At 35.3% G+C, this 23,916-nt stretch overlaps 1 protein-coding gene across 1 annotated transcript in view; it reads left to right on the top strand.

Moving 5' to 3' along the window:
* Apoltp (Apolipoprotein lipid transfer particle) overlaps nt 1-13,730 on the top strand; it is a 175,295-nt gene extending 161,565 nt beyond the window's left edge. The window contains exons 32-33 of the mRNA XM_090401346.1: nt 1,256-1,587; nt 13,235-13,730. Coding sequence (XP_090257472.1) covers nt 1,256-1,587; nt 13,235-13,297 — 395 coding nt within the window. The 3' untranslated portion in view covers nt 13,298-13,730. The remainder of the gene's footprint in view (nt 1-1,255; nt 1,588-13,234) is intronic.
* Nucleotides 13,731-23,916: the final 10,186 nt, after the last annotated feature.

The following is a 23,916-nucleotide window of genomic DNA, read 5'->3' as shown; positions in this document are numbered from 1 at the left end:
GTCTTTATTTGAGTTGTATGTCAGTAGTTAGAATTGAAGGGAGTACAGGAAGATGGTTTAATGTTAAATCTGGTGTCAGACAAGGATGTACATTATCCCCTCTTATTCATTATCTATATGGATCACATTATGAAGGAAAGTGGTATTAGACATGATATCAAAATTGGAGATGTTAATGTCAGCTCTTTGCTTTACGATGTTATACTTATCAATAAATCCGCTACAAGTCTGCAAGATTCCTTGACTAAATTGAATAACTGTTGTAATAGATATGGTATGAAGGTATACAATTAAAAGACAAAGACAATGAAAGTAGGCAGAATCGTTGAAAATGTCAACTGCGTTGTGTACGGAGAACCTGTGGAACAAGTAAAATATTTTGCCTACTTAGGCACAATTTTTATTGAAGATGGTAAATTAAATATGGAAATAGACAACAGAATCAAAAAATCTGGTATAAGACGGTGTTGAAACCAATTTTAACTTATGGATCTGAGAACTGGGTCAGAAGTAAAACACTTGATCAAAGACTAGAAACTGCAGATATGAGAATTCTGAGAAAAGTTAGAGGCATGGACAGATGGCATCAATGGCAATATCATATTAAAAACTCAGATATTAGGAAAGAACTTGACATTGTCAGCATCCAGGAATGCATTAGCAGAGCTAATCTCAGGTGGTATGGTCATTTAAACAGAATGGGTAAAGGAAGATTAACAAAACATGTGTTCTCTGCCAGGTTTCCAGGAAAACAACCCAGAGGAAGACCAAGATATAGGTGGATTGATACGGTACAAAGACGACAGAAATATAAGATTTGATAATATTGGAATCTTGACAAGTAACAGACTGATTTGGAGCAAATTTGTAGATAGGAAGTTAGTAATGATGTAAATTTTTCATGTAGTACTATCATATCCTGTACACCCCTTGAGGGTAAATGGCAGGAATTTGATGATGATGATGATGAATATCACATTCATTCAACTTTAGATGAAAAAAAAAAAATTACTTGAATATTTTTCATGCCGTAAAATTATTCTAAGTCACTGAAACATACACCTTAATAATACTAAATAACATCACTTTATTTATTTAGCTTGGAGAGGAGAAATTCCCTTTAAACTCTTAATCAAAAACAACCAATTTCTTACACAAATCTTAAAGAAGCTGCTGATATAATAAAATCAGTGCATCATTTTATTAAAAAGCAGTCATTTTTTGGCAAGAAATTAATAGTGTTTGATCATTTCAGGACTGGACAAGAAGTTTGCTTATACCATAAAAGACATAAAGGATTCTTTGCTGAAAGGAGATGCAGACTTGCTAGCTCAGCTTAGAATTGTTAAAAAGGACATTTGTGTTCCACTTGCATTGGAGACAGATGGATCATCTTTCTCATCTCAAATGTTACTGGAGAATAAGAGGAACAATTACAAGAAATTTTTTGATGTCTTCTCTCGTCGCATTGCAATGACAGCTGAACCCTCAGACTGTCAGATCTGTGAATGTATCAATAGTGAAGAAGGTATTGGTAAGAGTGTTTGCCAACGTTGCGTTTCAAGCGCTATTGCCAATATGATCTCGGTAAGTATGATGTCAAGTTATCATTAGAAATGTAGAAGTGTATGAAGTTATAAAACAGTAGTATAAATAATGTGCATCTTATTTGTTTTTACAATTTCTATTTTGTTTTATTTTTCATGCCACAACAAAAAAAAATAAAAATAAATAAAAAAAAAACAGGTGAGACTTTTAGATAACTACAAGATGTTATGTTCAGGTAATAATGATCAGGGAAATGTAGGCATAGACATAATATTCACCACTAAACACGAAGATAAACTTCTTGAATCGAGTCAAATTTTAAATGATGTGAAAAAACATGAAAATTGTAAATTAGACAATGAGACTTATTCGTATCTATGGTACCGCATAAGATTGCACTAAGGAAGAAGTGAAGAAGTGGAGGAATTTTTCAAAGGCATCTTTATTCAGATGCTTCTTTAATAAAGGCATCTGAATAAAGAAAAAGCTGGTCATTGTTTGGAGGTCTATGTTACAGAATAAAAAATAAATATCAGATATATAAGCATGAAAAATTTGGAGAAAACTGCAAAGCTAATAATAATGGTAGGTATCAGCTGAATTTCTGTTCAGGACAACAGATTAGAATAGTCATCATTAACACCATGTTCCAACATAAAGTTGTACACAAATTTATATGGAGAGAAGACACAAGAAATAAGAAAAATCTCATTAATTATATTATTGTGAAAGTGATATCTTCACACTGATTCAAAGCACAAGAGTATACAGCAGATTTGAAACAGCCATATGAAGATTTCTGAGAAGAAAGAATATATGAAGAGTTGAGCAGTAAGGAAATACATGCTGCTTGGGAACCGACACGAAATACATAATAGCACCAATGTGTGAAGTTATTCCAATAAAAAGTCTTACTAAGGTAGGTGTACAATGGATAAACGAGGGAATTAGGATGAAATCGTACTTTGAAGGCAGCAAAATATGAATACTAGTAATAATCAGTTGTATAAAGAGCAGGCTAGGAACGTTACTGAGTTGGTAAGGACAAAGTTTTTCATGAATTTTTTCAATACTTGGCAAACAGAAGGAAGGATAATTATGGTAAGATGCTGTTAATGGATGAAAGTGGGAGATTAGTGACCGCTGCAGGAGACAGTTATCATTAGAAATGTAGAGTGAAAGTGAGTGAAAGATGTTCAGTGAACAGTTCATCAGGGTGTTGCACCCTCAGCATGATATCATAAGCTCCAGTTAGAGAATAAAATGAGAGAAGACTTAATGGTGAGCAAGCAAGCAAGAGGTGTATGAGGAGGTAAATAAGCTAGATGTCAATAAGGCAATAGGACTTCATGACATATCACCACGCCTTAAGAGAATGTTCTATGGAGTTGTTTCAGCCTTGGCCTACCTGTTTAACAAGTCTTGCAACAGCACAAGTCCCAAATGAGTGGAAGGAAGGCAAAATTATAGGCCAATTTGTATATATGGAGTTAAGGTTTTGGAGAGGTTGGTGAGATATAGGATACAAAAAGTTGGTTGATAATAGTAGCATTCTTTATGCTTATCAGCATGGGTTTGTTAAGGGAAGGTCATGTTTTTACAAACTTGAATGTCTACTATAACAAGGTGATGAATGTACTGGACAAGGGAGATGCATATATATATACAGTGGTATACTTAGATTTTACAAAGGCTTTTGATAGATTGCCACACCACAAGTGATCACTAAACTGAAGCAAATGGAAATCGATGATAGACTAGTGAGTTGAATAGCTGCATAGGTATCAGCAAACTGTGTTTAGGGGAGCACACTGAATGAAAAAAAAAAATAAATAAATAAAAAATAAACGCTGCTTGGGAACTGACAAACAGATACTTAACAGCATCAGTGTGTGTGAATGTATTCCAGTCAAAAGGCTGAATAAAAATTCAATTTTTTGCTTTCTCCACTCTTTTAATTTGAGGAATTCCATGAATAGTAAGCCATGTTGAATGAAAATTTCTCTATTTATTATCTGGAGTTGTGATGAAGATACTGGAGAGATTGGTGAAAAGTAGGATACAGAATTGGGTTGAAAACAGCAGAATTCTTTGTGGTTATCAGCATGGGTTTGTAAAGGGGAGACGATGTTTTACTAGCTTACTTATGTACTATAACAAGGCGACAAGTACCTTGGACAGGGGAAATACATAAACAGTGGTGTTACTTGGATTTTGCAAAAGCTTTTGATAGGCTCCACATGACAAACTATTGACTGGCTGTCAGATAGGTATGATGTGGTGTACTGCATAGGTCAGTTTTGGAAGCATTGTTGTTCAATTTGTATATTAATGATATTGGGATGGGTTTAACTAATGATATGCAGCTGTTTGTAGATGATGCAAAATTGGGGAGAGAAATGCAGAGTCAAGCAGATGTCATGGCCTTGCAGGAGGACTTGAATAGATTCATATTCAAGAGATATGAGTACTGAGACATAAGCTAGTCAGGGATTGTTATAAGGCTGACATGGAAGAGATTTTTCATAAAATGGGAGAGGTGGGTAGAATAAGAAGCCATCGCTGGAAACTGTATGAAGAGGGTGTGAGCAGAGGAGTGAGAAGTTTCTTTGCATGGAGAGTGAGTGTTGGTGAGTGGAGTGTGTTGTGAATGTAGACACATTGAATCATTTTAAGGCACAGTTGAATGAACAATTATGAGTACCTCCCACGATGAGTCTCTGACTCCATGGAGGTTGGATGCTAATAACAGTAAAAAGAAGAAAATAGATGATTCAAGAAATTAAAGTAGAGCAAGTATTAACTAAAAAAAAAATGTTTCTAGTGAAAGATAATGTGTGTGTGTAAATTCAGAGTGGAAAAATATCTTTGCTTTATAGAAATAAATTCAAGAATTCTTTGAGAAATTGGTTATTTATATATAATGTGGTATGATGAGCTGTGCATGTGAAAGTGGGACCTCCCACACAATGAGTCTTTTGACTCCATAGAGATCTGATGATGATGATAATAAAGATTCTGAAGCCATGTTGGACTATCATATTTTCCAGCAAAAAAAAAAAAAAAAAGTACAGCAGACCATTTCCAAATTTCCCATTGACATAAGTAATTTGCAGAAAAGCAGCAATTCATTAAGTAACCCATCATCATTACAGTTTCTACTGATAAAATACTTGTGGCTTTTGAAGTAAATTTATCTGTTAAATTTGTTGAAATTTAAAGCTAGAAATGCTCTCATATACATTCTTTTAAAAGTTTATAAACTTTATCATAATAAATCAGTATAACCATTCTTCTTTTGAAATGAAACATTTCAGTATCATTTTTGCATACGAGTTCATCTATATATTCCATACCTTTACTAAATTTCTCAACTGCATCAACCCTTTCCACATATTTCCATTATACAGTTACTTTAGGAGTGCTTAAGGGTCAAAGCTGTATAACTGAGAGGAGACCTCCACATAGCCTTTAAAGAAATGTGGAGAACCAACCAAGGCTTCTGACCTAATGTCCAATCCTCACTTTCTCATGTTGCACCCTGTTGTTTTTGCCAGGAACCAGGGCAAACAGCAAAAAGTCAGCTACTGGAACAAATCTGCAAACACACCCCTTCCTTAACATCACCAGAATTCAAGATTGGTACTATCACCATAAGAAGTCTGAATGGCAAAGAAATGGAGATAGCTGAGGAATTGGATGAGTATCAGATCGACATAATATCTGTGACTGAAACAAAAAAGACAAAAACTGGTGAGATATTTCTGAGAAATAAATACAAAATGTTATATTCAGGCAATGACAATCAAGGAAAAGAAAGAGTAGCCAGAGTATTCAACGCTAAATATTGGGCTAATCTTCTTGAATGGCAGGCAGTCTCAAGTAGAGTGATGTGGGCAAATATCAGAATGCAGAACTGGTAATGAGACTTATTTGTGCCTATGGTCTACTGGAACAACAGAAGGTTCTACTAAGGTAGAAGTGGAGGAATTTTTTGAGGATTTAGAGAAAGCAACTGACACAATGAAAAAGAAAAAGTTGGTCCTTGTTGGGGATCTAAATAGCAGAGTAGGAAATGATTGTCAGACATACAAAAATATTTTGGAAAAATTTGGAGAAAAGAGCAAAGCTAATAATAATGGCAAATACCTATTGGATTTCTGCTCAGGACATGGATTGGTTATTACTAACACCATGTTCCAACATAAAAATGTGCACAAATTCACATGGAGAGAAGAGGCAAAGAATAAGAAAAGTCTCATTGACTACAATAAATTTAGTTTACTCCTTTATCCAAGTGTAAGCAAACAAAGTTTGCACCTGAAAATATCTTTATTTAAAAGTTTTAAAGAAAATAAAAGTTGAGCAGCTCTCAGATGTGAACTGTAGACTAAAATACAGAAAGATTATTGGAAAAAGAATGAAAGAGTTTGAGAACAGGAACCAAACCTTGGAGATTCAGTGGAAAGCCTTGAAGAAAATTCTAATTGATTCAGCCAGAGAGGCATGTGGTGAAGTTGTCTGCAAGGATAGAAAAATAAGATGGTGGATACAAGAAGTTAAAGAGGCAGTGAAGGAAAAGAAGAAAGCATATCAAAAGTTCTTGGGAAATAAGTCAGCTTGTGCTCTTAAAGAATACAGATACAAATGTAAGAAAGCTAAACACTCTGTAAAACTAGCTAAACAAAAGTCATGGGAAGACTTTGGTAAGAACATAGAAAATAAATATCAAGGTGGCAAGACATTCTGGACGTTGTTGAAGAAGCTCAGAAATGGAGGAAAGAGTGCTGTAAAAGGAAATAGAGATGACAAAGGTAACATGAAAACAGGAGAAAAAGATATCCTTGAAGTATGGAGTAAGTACTTCTAAAAATTGCTAAACGAAACAATCATTGACTGCACATTGTTAAAAAACACTCAACAGGGATGCAGTCAGGGATACATATCCATACTTGAAGTAGAAAAAGTAGCTGAAATATCATCTACTTTCCACATTTCAAGCCTTTGATGGCTTGAAATGTGGAAAGGCAGCAAGAGTAGATGATATTCGACCAGAAATGCTGAAGTATGGTGGTATAAAAGTCTTACAGTGGCTGCACTACATAGTTCAGAAGGCCTGGATGGAGGAACGAATTTCCGGTGAGTGGAGTAGAGCTCTCATAGTACCCATATATAAAAAGGGAAATAAAACTGAATGTGAGAATTACAGAAGTATTTCCCTACTGAGCGATTCCCATGATTTCTCAACTATTTGAGAAATCATGGGAATATAACAAAGATCTTTATTTAAGTTTTGTAGATCTGGAAAAGGCACATGACAAGGTGACAAGAGAGAAGCTATTCAATACGTTACAGTTATATGGTATCAATGGGATGTTATATCAAGCAATACTTAGTCTTTATTCGAGTTGTAAGTCAGCAGTTAGAATTGAAGGAAGTACAGATAGATGGTTTAATGTTAAATCTGGTGTCAGACAAGGATGTACATTATCTATATGGATCACATTATGAAGGAAAGTGGTATTAAATCTGATATCAAAATTGGAGATGTTAATGTTAGCTCTTTGCTTTATGCGGACGATGTTATACTTGTAAATAAATCCACTACAAGTCTGCATGATTCCCTGACTAAATTGAATAACTGCTGTAATAGATATGGTATGAAGGTCAGCAATAACAAGACAAAGACAATGAAAATAGGCAGAATCATTGAAAAAGTCAACTGCATTGTGAATGGAGAACCTGTGGAACAAGTAAAACATTTCAGCTACTTAGGCACGATTTTTAGTATAGATGGTAAATTAAATATGGAAATAGACAACAGAATCAACAAAGCTGGTATGGTAGGACGTCAGTTGAATAAATTCATATGGAATAAGAGAGAAGTAATTAGTTGGAACACTAAATTAGCTGTATACAAGACAGTGTTGAAACCAATTTTAACTTATGGATCTGAGAGCTGGGTCAGAAGTAAAACACTTGACCAAAGACTAGAAACTGCAGATATGAGAATCCTGAGAAAGATTAAAGGCATGGACAGATGGCATCAATGGCAATATCATATTAAAAACTAAGATATTAGGAAAGAACTTGACATTGTCAGCATCCAGGAATGCATTAGCAGAGCTAATCTCAGATGGTATGGTCACTTAAACATAATGGGCAACGAAAGGTTAGCAAAACAAGTGTTCTCTGCCAGGTTGGTAGGAAAACGACCCAGAGGGATACCAAGATATAGGTGGTAAAAAGCGCTTTAGACGATATAAATATAAGATCTGATAATGTTGGAGTCTTGACAAGTAACAGACTGATTTGGAGGAAAATTGTAGATAGGAAGTTAGTAATTATGTGAATTTTTCATATAGTACTATCATATCCTGTACACCCCTTGAGGGTACATGGCAGAAATTTAATGATGATGATGATGATGAGTTGCTTTACACATGCATGTACACAACTCCTATATATGAGGGTGGTCTGATAAGTTCTTGGTCTAACAATGAAAAAACAAATTTATAAATTAAAATTAATTTTTATTTTTCATCATAATCTCCCTTAAGACTAATGCATTTATTCCAGCAATGCTCCAGTGCCATTATTCCATCCCTGTAGTGCTTCTCAGTAAGATCTACAAAATACCCCTCTACAGCTGCAATCACCTCTTGATTCGAAGAAAAATGCTGACCAGCAAGGAAGAGTTTTAGTTTTGGGAAGAAATAGAAGTGAGAGGGAGCCAAATCTGGGGAATAGTTGGATGTTCCAACAATTCATAGTGCAGATTACTTAATTTTCCCATTGCCAAAACACCTTTGTGGGCAGGTGCATTATCCAGATGAAAGATGATTTTTTCTTTTGCAAACTGGGTCTTTTTTCATGAAGTTTTTCATCTAGTCTGGTTAAAAGATCGGAATAATATTCCCTTGTTATTGTTTTACCCTTTTCAAAATAATTAATAAACAAAATGCCTTTAGCATCCCAAAACACCGATGCCATGACCTTTCCTGTTGATGGAACCGACTTTCTCTTCTTTGGTGCTGAACAACCTGCTGTTTGGATTCTGGTGTGTACTGGTGAATCCAAGTCTCATCCACAGTAATAAATCGATGCACAAAAAAATCAGTTTTATTCTTGTTAAAACGCTCCAAGCACTGTTCAGAGATTTTCATGCGAGTGCATTTTTGATCTGCTGTGAGCAAGCACAGCATCCATCTTGTACAAAGCTTTTTGATTTGCAATTCTTCATGCAAAATATATCCTACATGTTCTTTTGAAATGCCTATAGTTTCAGCAATTTCACGCACTTTGACTCGCCAGTCATCCAATACCATATTGTGCACTTGATCAATGATTTCTGGCGGTGTTACACTTTTTGGACGTCCTTCACGTGGATCATCTTCACAGCTGGTACGGCCACGATTAAACTCGGCAGCCCATTTCTTAATTGTTGAAAACAAAGGAGAAGAGTGCCCATAAACTTTTATGAATTTCAAATGAATTTCTTTTGGCGTTAAACCTTCTTTTACAAAGAATTTTATAACCTCATGATACTCAATGTTATCCATTTCAAGTGATGCAGACAACACTTTTGCTTTAGACAGCTGTATAAAACAAACTACTTGATAGAATGACTTGCAATTTTACATGGATGCTTATGACAGATGTACCAACTTAGAAAAAAAAAATTGTGCCAACAGTATTGTCATCAATGGTCAAGGCCAAGAACGTTTCAGATCACCCTCGTATTTCAACTATGATTTCTAGCTTACAGTAGAAATCACATTTGAGATTTAATAGCTACTGTTCTAATACTCTCTAATATTATGCCACATTTTTTTCCTATTACAGACTGGCCTGTTTCAGAGTGTGTTCATGTACATGAATTTATTTGTTATTGTAAAACTGTTATTTAACTTTCATTTTGAGATTTCTTCTTTAGTAGCAGTGGTGTCACCAGGAGATTTTTGCAAATTATAGACTATATTCTATTATTCAATTTGGCTTAAAGTACTTAAATTGTTTTTTGGTGTAAGATGGGTGAAGATAAAAAAAAAATGTTAGAATGCGAATCAAGAAGGTAAAAGAGTTGATAGTTTGGAAGTTACAAATGATTTGAAAGTTGACAAGATTGCAGTGAAAGAGAATATAAAAGAGTTACTGAATAAAGTGAAAAAGTAAAGCAAGAGAGTAAGAGTTCTGTCAGTTGCCACAGTATAATAAAAACAGACTGAAATTTGGAGACAGTGAATGCATAGGTTATATATAAGAAAGAATGGTGTACCGTTTGTAGATATATGGAGTGAATTTAACAGACAAGGGGTTATGAACGAGATAAGTTCCTGAGAACGTCTTTAGGTCGGATTTGCATGTAACTTGGATCCCTGATGAACAGTGCGTATATGGTAATAATAATACTACTATAATGGCTCATATGTAGCAATAATAATACCCCTGTACTCTAATAATAAGTTACAAAAACTATTGTGCTCTTTCTTTTAATTCAAACAAAACAAACAGAACATAAAAAAAACTCATACATGTGGGTTTGTTTACATGCATGGAAGAAACTAGTTCCTGAATTATTAATTTAATTATTTAATTCAGTGGGTCCCAAACATTTTCAGTTCATGGCGCTCTTAGTATATCAGGATATTTTCATGGCGTCAAGTCAGAACATTTGCCTACCTAACAGTTGCAGTGCACAGTTGATGCGGTTATTTCAGTGAAAATATTGGAATATTTTGCAGGTCACAGTTTGGGAACCACTGATTTAATTATTAATTATCCTTATGGGGAGCCCATTCATAAGTACAGAATGCCATAACCCAGGGACTGCCTGTATTACTGATGGTCTATGTTTGAATGGAGATGGAGCAAGGTCTCCAAGAAAATAGAAGTTTTTCAAGAAATGGAAGTGCAGAATCAGAGAAACTAGGCTTATTGGGGATGGGGGACAGAATGCAGGTGAGTCTGTGTGAAATGGGAATGATCAAATGCTGAAGAAAGTTTCTCAAGTCTCAAATATGAATGGACAGTCATGAATCGATACAATATTGTAGAGATAAGATATTGTAGTCATAAGTTTTAATAAAGGAATACTGTGAGCAGACATATAAATACAAAATTAATAACGGAAAACTCATGTGAAAATATTATTTAATTATACCATTAAATAATCTTTTTACGTGAGTTTTCCATTATTAATTTTGTATTTATATTGTAGTCACGTATACTAATGATAGAAGTATCAGGAGGAGAAGTTTTAGCCATCGGTTAGTTTGGCATGGCCAAAAGTTATAGACTTGGAAGAATATAGTTACAAGGATGGAATGTAAGGAAAATTATATTTTCACTGAGTTCTGAGAGAAGAAGATCAGGGGAGGGATACTACTCATGACAGCAGAAGAACTGCAACCACAAGAGTAGAAATTCTTTAGGAACTCAATCATGAAAGGTAATGCATTTGAGGCTATCAAGTGGCCAAGCTAATAGGATTCATGCTAATAATTGACAGAATTGCCTAAAACAGCATGTGAAGATTCCCATGGCATTAGAAACTGCAAGAGAAGATGTTAGTAATGCATGGAAATTATATATAAGGTGTTGAGGAAAGCGCTCTCAGATTGTATATCTAGAATAATGTGGAAGTAAAATGAACTGATAACACTATTAAGCAGGAGCTGCAAAAATAAATAAAATAAAAATTAATATTTCACACACACACACAAATTTGTTAAGGAATATATGAAAAAATTTAATCAGCAAGGTCCTGTCAGTATAATATAAGTGCACTCAAGAAAGGTGGCAGCAGCAAAGAAGGTAAAATCAGATTATGCAAAAAAAAAAAAAAAAAAAAAAATCAGTTGAATAAATTAAATGTAATTAATCCCAGCATTCTATGGCAAGTAAAACGAAGAATGATTATGGAAATATAACTTTAATGCAGATGGTAGGAAGGTGAAGGAAGCAGCAGCGATAGTCTCTCACTCAGTAATTCACTTCTGTTTGGAGTGAATTACTGAGTGACTACTTTGAGAAGTTGTATCATCCTGGTAGAGAGAGATAGGTGAACAAGAGGTGCTCAGGATATTACAAAATGTTGACATCAATAAAGCTATGGGACTAAATGGTCTGTCTATTATGAGAAAATGCAAGATAATAGCACAGGCTGTTTAATCTACATGCTGACAGGAACCCTGAGAGACAAGTTGAATTTCATAAAGGAGGCTATAAGAGATAACAAATTTTAGAGTAGTCATTCTTCATGTCAGAAGTGGTAGTTAGGTCAGTGTGGATAAGAATTTAAGTTCTATAATGAAGAAACAGTTGAGTTTAATAAAAGAAATGGTACATGATTATCTTGTTGGTTTTTGCAAGGTATTTACAAGCATTCTGCATGGAAATCTATTATGTAAATTAGAACAACTGGGAATGGATGCAAGGATGGTGACATGAATAAGAGAGTGGCTGCTAAACAGATATCTAAGAATAGTATAAAGTAAAGCAGAATCAAAATAAAGGCAGATGACCACAGGACTCTGTACTTGGATGAGTGCTGTTTATTTTCTAAATTAATAATATCAGGGATGATTTTAGAGGAGAGGGAAGAATATCCAGTTGTTTGCTAATGATGTTAAACTGAAGAGGGCAATAGTGATGGAGAGATTCTGCAGGATTATTTATTATTATAATGCAGCTATCTGCACACAATACCTATAATACCTCTCCTTAAATTTGTAGACATTCAAACAGATTGATAGGGTGGGAAAAGATTAATAGCTATCAGTTCAATTTTGCAAAGTGTTATGCACTTTGGGCTGAAAAAATTACACAGTATGTATGACATTGATAGAATTCCATTGGAAGTGATGGTGGACAGAATTTAAGTTTAGAATTCAGAGAGCATACTGCCACAGTGGTCAAAATAGCTCTTAGGATCACTTGGATATTGAAAAACACACCGAGAAGATGGATAAAAAAAAGTTGTAATCCTGCTTTATAATGCAATCTTACATCCGGACTACTGTGCTTAGATTTGGTTGCAGTAGATTCGTAAATTGTTGAACCAAGAGGGTGAAAGGTCTGTAGAATGTGCCTAGTATGGAGAAAATGAAGGCTAATGAGTTACAAAAGTTTGTTAATAATCAGAAAACAGAAGAAGATATGATAGAAACATAAGTTACAATGGAGATTTTTATGTTATAGATGCAGAGGAAAATTATCAGTATTTGACCTGAGAGGAAAGAACAAACAGTTATACCTGGAAGTTGAATAAGTTGTGGTTAGCAAGATGTGAAAAGTAGATTTTTTCCCCTCCCTTCTTTCTTCTTGGAGAGGAGTGAATGATTGGAATGGCTGTCAGAGGTATACCTGGAAGCTGAGATGTGTGGTTAGCAAGGATGTGAGGACTAGATTTTTTTGTTTTATATTTGCTTGGAGAATGGTGAAAGAGTTTGAGAGGAATGATAGCCATTGTTTGAAGAAATTAATGATTAGTTTGGGCCTCCTGCAATGAGTTTCAGACTGTGAATAATAATAATTCCAGATTATTATTATTATTATTATCCACAGTGTGAAACTCCATATTATTATCCTGCAATTATCATGCTGAGACACCACTGTCAAGTTGAATAGAGACAAATGTTATTTTAGCAAGATTTTTTTATTTCTTTTCTTTTCTTTTTTTTAGGCTGATTTATCTCCTACATATTTCACAAACACAGACAAGCAAGAATTTAATGAAATAAAATAGGTATCTGTACTGAACAGAATCCTTCTCTCCAACCAAGAAACTGAAATGGAAAGGTAGATGTTTTATGTAAATTAAAAGAAGAAAGAGACAGAGGGAAAAAAAAAAAGCAGTATAAACTTTTTTATAGCTACAGAATGTTGCTGTAGTGTGTATAAAGATGTGGTGTTCATAATCAGGGAATTATAAAAATAACTTCATGTCATTCCACTAATAACTGTGTGGTGACAGTGCTTGCAGTACAATGCAATGTCCGTGTACATTGTTAATGTGTCTTGTGTGTTCATCACGTAACTACATTTTGAGGTAAGATATGCTGTGCACAACATTTCTTAAGAGCAGATTGTATCATCATTCCCTGCTAGTTTATATGCATACATACATTTTGTCAATGTTATTTACTATTGGAATTAAATAAACAAATGCTGCAGCCAAAGAGTATTATGTGAAATTATTATAATGTAATGATATGACTTTCAACATACAAACAAAATATGTAATATATAATATTAATTGTGTGTTTGCAGCTTGAATATAACGAGTTTCCTTTTGTGTATAGATTTTTTTTTAAAAATAAATAAAATACAAACTGGACACCTTGTAAAACTAGTCCAGTAATACAGGGAAAATGGTACATACTGTAGATGATATTTAATGATAAGTTTATAATTATCTTAGTAATTATAAGTTCTTTATACTGTAATATGGAAGCTTTATACAATATAAGACAAGATAGGAAGTGTTCTGAGATATGACAGATTTTATCAGTTTTTGAGAGATAAAAGGGAAACAAAAAAATAAAAATGACAGCAAATATAGTTATCAAATATCTTACATGGTATTATTGTTACTCTATTTATTTTTACACTGAGTATTTGTTTTTGTTAAAAATTACAAATAAGATAATAAAAAAGTTATCCCCAGAAATAGCACGTAATATGAAATTGTTTAAAAACACCAAGTTTTAACAAACGTGGGAAAATGTTCACACAAAATGTCTGTTAAAGCATAAACTTAATTATTACTTATTGTATTATAGGTTGTAAACCTATAGTATATCAGTACTATAAGTGGCTAAGTTTTTTTTATTTATTTATTTATAATAAATATCAATATATTTTTTATTACACAACAAATGGGATAGTTTAAAAACCAACAAATAAGTTTTTATTAGATAAAATTTTCAAAAGTGTGTCTGGCTGTATATCTGTGATAACAAGTATAAAAGTTATCAATGTTGTGGATTTAATAAGCAGTAATGGCCAACAAAGTTGCCATATTCATAATTAAATATTGATTATTACTCCTCAATAGACTAATTAGTACCTACAGTACTAATGTACTGTGAGCAGTAAAGATTTTTCAATTTTTGGTGAAAATCCATTCAATTATACCTCAATTAGAAATAAACAAAAACTGTAATAATTACACTACATAATTTCATGGACATAGAACCACTTATTCAGGGAGCAATGATCCTTCAAAAAACAATCTTTACACCTGAATTTTCAGATGTAAAGTTTCCATCAGATGGTGATGGAAACTTTTAATAGTCTCTAAAACTGTTTGAACTCAACAGTTTTCAGTATTCCACTGTATCTGAAGAACTTCTTGTATTATTTTCAGTTTCTTCCATTAATGTATTTTTCTCTCTGCTATTTTTTTTTTTTTCCTGGATGTAGTATTTTGCCTGTTAAATTTCTACAGCTTTTATCTTATCTCAATCTTGTCTGGTGGTAGATCCTGTAGCATTTAACCTCATCTCTCTTAATATTGCATTATAATATCTTTACATGCATTATTGAAGCATTTGTTTTAATTTCTGTTTGTTGTTTGTGAATTGAAAAGTTTCTTCTGCACAATGAGTAATAATCGACTTTCTATGTTTCACCCAGTTATAGGAGGAAGCAAATATTGTATAAGTTTCAGTAAGGAAATACTGTGGGGACATATTACTTACAATTATAATAACAGAATTAACTCACATAAAATATTTCCAGGTTTGAGATTTGATCATCTCATCACAGGGTGTCATTATAAATGGAGGTGTCAAATCTTCCTCCAGTTGGTGAGGGTGACCATAAAGTGATTACCTGAGTGGTTGCCAGCCATATGATGTAAGAATATATGTGCTACTACAAGCCTGGTGATTATGAATAGCTCAGGATACAGCTAGCAGCTGTCACATGTGAATGAGGAGTTGGGTGGAAAGCTGATTAGTCTATTTGCATAATATTCAAGAATTACCTAATAGATGCGACATCTAAATGTATTCCAAGGATCAGCAGGTTAAATAAGGTACACATGAAATAGATGAATGTAGAAATTAAGAATGTGATGCAGAACAACAAGGTAGCTGCAGTGAGCTAATGAAGCCAAAAAAAAAAAAAAAAACCCAAAAAAATCTAGAGAATTATTTTGATATATAACCAGCAGAAAAATGAATGATTATGAAAGGATGGCATTAGTAGAAGAAAATGGTAAAAGGATAACTGAACTGAGGGATATAATTGAGATATGCAATAAGCAGTTCATAAAGATCTTCCATTCTTGTGATTGTGACATCATGGAGAATTTGAGAGCAGTTGATGATGAGGAGGAAAGACTACGTGAGCAAAGATATATAACGAATTGAGCAAACTTTATGTTAAGGCTGTGGGACTTGATGATATATATGACTATGTGTTTTGAGGGAATGTGCTAGGAAGTTGACATCTGCAGTGACATACTTGCTTAATATGAGTCTTACATTGGGTCAAGTTCCAAAAGAGTGGAAGTAAGGCAAGATTGTAAAATTTTATAAGGGATGTGTCAGAAGTGAAGCTTCAAATTATTGGCCAACCTGTGTGTGTCAGGTGTTATGGTTAACGTGTTGGAGGGTTCATGAGAACCATATTCAGAAATGGGTTTACAAGAGTGGTATTCTCGTGATTGTGACATCATGAGAATACCACCGAATGTAATGGTTTAGCAGTCTGCTTACTTATTACAGTAAGTTGACAGGTGCATTGGGCAAATGAGATAAATACACAATAATACACATAGATTGTCATATGATAAGTTGACAGTTAAACTAGAATGGATGGATGACTTTAGATGTCAGATTAGTGCACTGGATTCGACACTGGATGTCTGATAGGTATCAGAAAGCTGTGAATGGGAGAACAATATCCCAGAAGATGAAAGTCACTAGTGGAGTACCTTACTTAGTCACATGGGATCAGAATCAGAATCACCCTTACTCCACAACTGATTGCTCTGACAGCTGGCACGTGACAGATTCAACACATAGGCAGCAAGAAACTCAGCTAATCAAAATCACAACAAAAATTCATCATTGGTTTTGTCAGAAATAGAACTTGAATGACAGCTGGGGTCAAATGGATCCCATGGTGGTTAGAACCTTAAATTTAGAAGACACATTTCTAAAATTATGAGCACAACAAAATTAATTCTGGCAACGAATGCAGAGGACACTGACTTGCAGAAGGAGATTCTGGTTCCACTGTATAAGGCCTTGATTAAGCTACATATGGACTACTGTGCATAGATTTGTTTACCTGGTTTTGAAAAGGATGAAGGGGTATAGGAATGAGAATAATGAGAAGAAAAAAAAAAGATTAAAACCCTTTTATTTATGGATGTTTATTCTGGCAAAGTAAATACTAAGAACTAAGTTTTTGAGAGGATTTCATCATTACTCTACTACTGAGTGACTATTAACTAGATTAGCAGTCTCACCTGGCTGTACCCTAAAATGCTTAACCATTAGAAGAGAATAATTAGATTTATTAATAATGCTTATTATTATTATATGGGCACCTCCATGGAGTCCAAAGACCCAATCTATCATAGCTCTCCATGAACCCATTAACAGACAAATCACTCACAACTGACTCTGGCAACTCATTCACCACTCTCCAAGCAAAAAATCTAGTCCTCACACCCCTACTGACCATGCCTATATTCAACTTCCAGGGATGAGCCCTTGTTCTAGTTCCTCTAGCCAAGTGCTGAAAGATTTCCCCTACATCTATCCTATCAAACAACTTCTGCAATCCACACACCTTCAATCTGTCCTCATAGGGAACATTCCACAGGCCACTCACCATCTTGGTCACTTGCCTCTGAATCCTCTCCACTGCTTCTTCATCCCCCAAGAAACCCTGGGGACCAGACTTGAGCATAGTAATCCAGATGTGGTTGTATCAAGGCCATAGGATTACTTCAGCCAAGTAATCTTAGGTTAATTTAGCAACCTTAGCAATATGTCCTCTAAACTTTAATTCTCTGTCTACCCCTAAATCTCTAGCTTTATTTATTTCCTGAAGTACAGTGCCATCAATGTGATACACAGTTTGTAATCTATTTATCCCAAAATGCATAACTTCACATTTCTTGACATTAAACTGACACCCATTAACTTTTCACCATACTGACAGCCTATTTATATCTTCCTGCAAGCTCTCCTCATCATCTTGATTAACTATTACCCTTCTTACTTTCACATCATCAGCAATCAACTGAATATTTCCTTTCAGGTTATTTCCTATATCGTTTATGTGCAAATTAAACAGCAATGGTCCCAGCACTGAATGTTGTGGCACACAACTAGTCATCTGTTTATGCCTCGATTCTGTCCTTCCATATACATATGTCCAGCAGCCACTCTCTTATCCACTTAACCAGTGTTCATATCCATCCCCATTTGTTCTAATTTGCATAACAGTTCGCCACGTGGAATTCTGTTAAATGCCTTTGTACAATCATCATGTAGCCATTTCCTTTATCCAACTCAGCTGTTACTCTTTAAAAATTAAAATGATAAAAATTTAGTAAATTACTAAGGCATGACCAACATTTAACAAACCATGTTGACCCTCATAGTCATATTTTTATCTAACCATTCTTGAATTCTCTTTTTTACTAAATTTTCTAGTACTTTTACCACCACATCTGAGATACTGATTGGTCTATAACTTGCTACTGTAGTCTTAGAACCTCCCTTATGCAAAGGAATAATTTTGCCCTTTTTCTACTCCCTTGGAACTCTATCAGAGCTGAGACTTAAACAACTTAGTCAAAGGCATTGCCAGTTCCCTTGCACATTCTCACAAAACCCTAGCTGACATCTCATCTAATCCCACAGCTGTATTTACATTGAGATTCTGCAATATCCTAAGAACCCCCCAATTCATCCACCTCTGTTCCCACATTAGTGTCTGTCACATATGTTAAAGTAGTAACCTCACTAGGAAGATATACGCTTGCAAAGTGGTCACTCAGTAAATCAACAATTTTATCTGCTTCTGTCTCCTCGTAGCCATCATCACTCAGTAAGGTTAATCTTCCATAGTTATTCTTCCTGTTACTTGCCATGTAACAAAAGAACTCTTTGGGATTTCCTTTGGCCAACTGGACTAAATTCTTCTCATAATCTGATTTTACCTTCCTTGCCATGCTGATCACCTTTCTCTTTATATACCCTCCACAGCATTTTCTTCTTCTGCAGCTCATGCTTAATGATGTTATTCATCCATCTAACTCCTACCCAATTAACCCTCCTTACCCTTACAATTTAATACTGCTTCCTCTAGATGACCTTAACTATATTTCATGCACTACTAACATCCTTACCCTGCAGTGTTTTTATGCCATGGTACAGATTTAAGCTTTTTCCTAAGCATCTCATAATCACCTGCTGTGTAGTTCCACAAATACCCCTTCTTGATAGAATATTCCTCATGTTTTTGGTCACTTTCACCAATTGGAGGCAATGTTGTCACCTTGGTTATGGATAGCTCTTTTGATCCTATGACCAGATCCAATACTCTCCCACCTCCATCACATGCTGCCTTAAGTAATTATCCCTCAGCAGGTGTATAAATTCTGTTTCCTTCCTGCCATGTGATCTTTCTTCCTTCCAGTCTATATCTCTATGGTCGAAGTCCTCCATAATAATCACTCCACCTGTACTCATTGTACTAATTTGGCGATTCATCTCTTCTAGATCATCTGCAGAACTCCCTGGCCTATAGCAACAACCAACTGTATATTTTGTCTTATTGGTCTTAATATCACACCAGACTGCTTCAAATGAACAGCCACCCTCCTTCCTGTCTCCTATTCTTTTTGGTTGCAATTCATCTGCTATCATTAGCAGTACTCCTCTCCCCATCCTATCATCTCTGAAAATACTAAACCCTTCACATTCAATTCCTGTAACTACATCATCTGCTGTTAGCCAGGTCTCACTAATGCCTATAACTTTTGGCAAGGTTACACTAACCAATGCCAAAATTCCTGCCTCTTGTACCTGATACTTCTGACATTAGTATATAGAAATGGCAACATCCCTTTATTCCTTCACCCACCTTTACTTTCTGAATTGACTACCCTATTCAATATTTTTGCTTGAGAGACTAAATTCCTCACTTGGTCATTCTCACACTCACTTGCTTCATGGGTGCATTCAAGCAAACTCAGTTTCTTCCACCCTAACTGCTTAAGTTTCCCTGAATTTGCACATCAGCATGCTCAGTGAACAAAGCTCTCTCCAGACATTTAATACCAAAACCATTCAGATGCAGTTCATCTGCATTATACAAATCCTTCTTTCCATAAAACAGAGACCACAGATCCACAAATTCTACATTATTCCTTTTGCACAATTTACTTATAGACTTGTTGGCTATCAATGCTCTCCTCCTCAGTTTGCCTATATCATAGCGTGGTAGGTGACTTACAGTCTTCACCTTCTCACTCAGTTTTGTGAGAAGTCTTGCCTTTCAAATCATCATTACCAACCAAGACAATCGTTTCCTTCAACTTATCTTTTTGCATCCGGAATTTTTGTCCCTGGGAAACACAATTTGGTCATATTTTCGTTAAGTACTGTCCTTATTAGTGAGTCTCCATACATAATTTTCTCTTTACCTTGTTTTTCTTGTTTGTTTGGCTGATCTTTATTATTCTTTCAGATCACCTGCTTCTTTCTTTTTTCAGCCCTGCTTAACTCTTGCCACTTCTGCAGTTTTTCAATTTTGAGCTTTGTTCTATGAAGGATAACATTTAAGCATGCTATTTCTTTATTGATATCCATTTTGTTATCCTCTATTTCTGCAGCTGCACTTTCAACATCATTTTCCATCTTATCATCGGTATTTGTTGTGTTCTCGTCACCTAACAGACACTCATTTTCAAAACACTTAATACATACATTCTCTCTTTCTCCAGTTATAATTTCCTTCTACATATTCTTTAATTTTCTCGATGCATACATTATTCACCAGTTCACTCCATTCTCTTCCAGACAGATGTCCAATTTCTGCTGTGTATATTTGTTACAATTTACACACACACACAGACATGATCACTGTTCAATGAAATTGGTAATTTCTCCACTCTGCTTTAAATCTGTTAGGATGTGTATTGCAGCTAGTCAGCATCCCTTCACAGTTCAACTCACAACTGAGATTTTGTTCATTCTCATTACCATAACAAGAAAGGCTGTTCTTGCCTCTTGTTATGTAATTCCTAAAAAGTACAATCTACAGGTCATCAGATGAAATGGTAAGTTTATTTTCTTTCTCCTTAGCTTTCTGTCTGGCAATGGCTGAATAACTACTTGTATCCACACGCATGGTTCTCGGACAGAAGTTTCCAATTATAGACCAGTCTCTATAATTGCAGCTGTAGTCAAGGTGTTGTAGAGATTGTTTAGAAATAGAATACGAGAATGGGTTGATGGACATAGTATTCTTTATGGTCAGGGTGGATTTGTAAGGTTTTGTTTTAGTAATTTACTTGCATTTTATGATAAAGTAATGAGCATGTTAGATAAGGGAGAATCATATACAGTGATATTCTTGAAGGACTTTGCAAAAGCATTTGGTAGATTACCATATGATAATTGGTGTAAAAGCCGCAGAGGATGGGAATAAATAGTATATTGGTTAGATGGATTGGTGATTAGCTCACTGAACGATAACAGCAAGTTGTGTATGATAGAGTAATGTCTCAAAAAAAGGAGGGTAACCAGTGGCATGCCCCAGGATTCTTTTCTTGGGCCCCCTGCTGTTTAACTTGTTTGTAAATGAATTTGTCAGAGGTGGAGGAAATAAGAGATCTGGGGGTGATAGTGGATAAGGATCTGAAATTTAGGGAACACATAGTCAAAATTGTGAAGACAACACAAAGGCTTCTGGGAATGATGCAGAGCACACTGATTGTAGAATTTGCTTTGATTAAGCCACACATGGACTATTGTGCCCAGATTTGGTCACCTGGTTTTCAGAAGGATGAAGAGCTGTTGGAAAGGGTCCAATGGCAACTGACTAAAGTATTTCTAACCTATGGAACATCGGTATGAGGAAAGATTGAGAAGATGCAATTTACAGAGTCTGGCAGACAGGAGGAAGAGGGGAGATATGATAGAGACCTACAAGTTAGTAAGGGGTTTTTATTGGATCAATGCTGGAGAGGTGCTACAGAAAATAGTGGGAGATCAGGGGAGAACCAGAGATCATCCCTAGAAACTGTATAAAGAGGGTGTGAGAAGCAGGTTTTTTCATGCAGAGTTGTGAATGATTGGAATTGCCTGAGAGTGTGGTGTCTGCAGAAAATTTGAGTGTGTTTAAAGCACAGTATGATGAGCTGTGTGTATGATAAAAGGACTTTTGACTCTGTGGGGTCTTGGGTAATAATAATAATATATATCATGTTGACTGACTAGGGGTCTTCAGTTGTTTGCTGATAATGCAAAGTTGGAGAGAACCCTAAGTAGCACTGCTGATGTTAATATGTGCAAGTCAAATCTTTCTGAAGGGAAGATTTGACTTAGACAGTGGGGTTGTACTCATAGATTTAACTTTAATAAGTGCATTTTGGAGTGTGGAAATATAACGCTGTGTACTACTATTGATGGTGCTGTACTGCAGGAAGTAGATGAAATTCGAGACCTGGGAGTGATGGTTGACAACAGACTGAAGTTTAGAGTGCATATTGCAAGTGTTGCGTACATCGTAATGCTGCTCTGATGAGAAGTGCACTGACATGTACAGTTAAGGAGGTAGTTGTGCCACTGGTCAGACTACACTTGGACTATTGGGCTCAAATTTGGTCACACGAATTTTGTTGTAATGTGCAAACAATGGAGAGGGTCCAGAGACAAGTGACTAAGACAGTGTCAGGATTCTGGAATGTTAGCTATGGAGAGAGGTTGAAGGAATGTGGATAGAAGGAAAAGAGGTAATATGATTGACTTTTAAGTTAGTGAGAGGATTATAAAACAAGTAGAAGGGGGAGAGGGGAAGAAGGGTGCAAGGAGTAGATTTTTTTACATAGAGAATTGTGAGTGAATGGAAAACAGCACTGGAATATGTTGTTAATCTATGGAGTGTTAAGGATTTTAAGATTCAGTATGACATGTCAGTTGAATGAACCTCCCATGATGAGTTTGCCGACTACATGGAATGTGTAATAATAATGTGAATACATAAATATCAAAGTAAGGAGGAGCCAAGTCAAACAGAGTGAAGGTCACTAGTGGTGGGGGATGGAGCATAATATCAGTTGCTTGTTTGTTTGCTGATGCTAAATTGGGATTAACAAGGATTGTTTCCGATATGAAATATCTGCAGAATCCTTTGAACACGCTTTCCACACCATCAAGACTGTGCCAGAACTAAGGCATAAGTTTGGTCAGAGGCACCACCAATTTTCTTACAAATTCTCATGACACACTGGCCGATGTGAATATCCACAGCTGTATTCACATTGTTATTTCATAATGTGTTCAAAATCTTCAATTTGTTTTTTTTTTTCTATTTTTATATTAGTAACTGTGATATCTCCACTTGGATGATACACCCTTGTAAAGCAATCACTCAGTAGCTTGACTGTTTCTACTACTTCTGTTGCTTCCTACCATCATTCTGCCTCTTGAAGAAACTATTTGGCCTGCTCATTGAATTTCCTCTCATAATCTAATTTTGTCTTAATTTTCTCTTACCATGTCAGTCAGTCTTGCTGCCTGTGCTTTATACTGCTCATGAGTCTGCTGACTGCAAACAGAATAAAGAAAAAGTAAACTTTTTTCTTTTTCCTTGCTGGCCTAGTATAACCATATTATTTATGCATGTAATTTCAACATGGTTTATCTTTCTGATCCTAGGCAATCTGTCTGATACCACTTCCCTCAGATACTCCATCTAGCCATTTTCCATGCACTACTGACATCCTTTGCAGTTTCTTATGTTGCAGAACTGCTCCTGGCTGCCTCCTAAGTTTGTCATAATCCCTGTCTCTGTAGTTCCACATATACCCTATCTTAACTAAAAATTCAGTGTTTAGAAACCTTCCTGGACAAGACAACATGATCACTCTTCTTCAGAGACAAAGTGTTACCTTGGTTATGGATATATCTTCTGATTCCCAGATACAGCTTAGGTCTGCTCTATCACATACTGTGGTAATTTCAGGTAATTTTCTTTTAGTTACACTATAATTTACATTCTGTCATACACTCTTTCCAGTCTATGTTCCCACAGTTGTTGAAGGCCTCCATTATAATTATTTGGCCTGAACTCGTGCTAATCTGCTGATGCATGGCATCACCATCT

This window comes from Typopeltis vanoorti, chromosome 12, assembly GCF_054136105.1.
Source record: "Typopeltis vanoorti isolate ZY-2024b chromosome 12, IOZ_Tvanoo_1.0, whole genome shotgun sequence".
Taxonomy (NCBI): Eukaryota; Metazoa; Arthropoda; class Arachnida; order Uropygi; family Thelyphonidae; genus Typopeltis; species Typopeltis vanoorti.
Note: the sequence above shows the minus strand (reverse complement) of the source record. Positions and strands in the feature narration are given on the sequence as shown.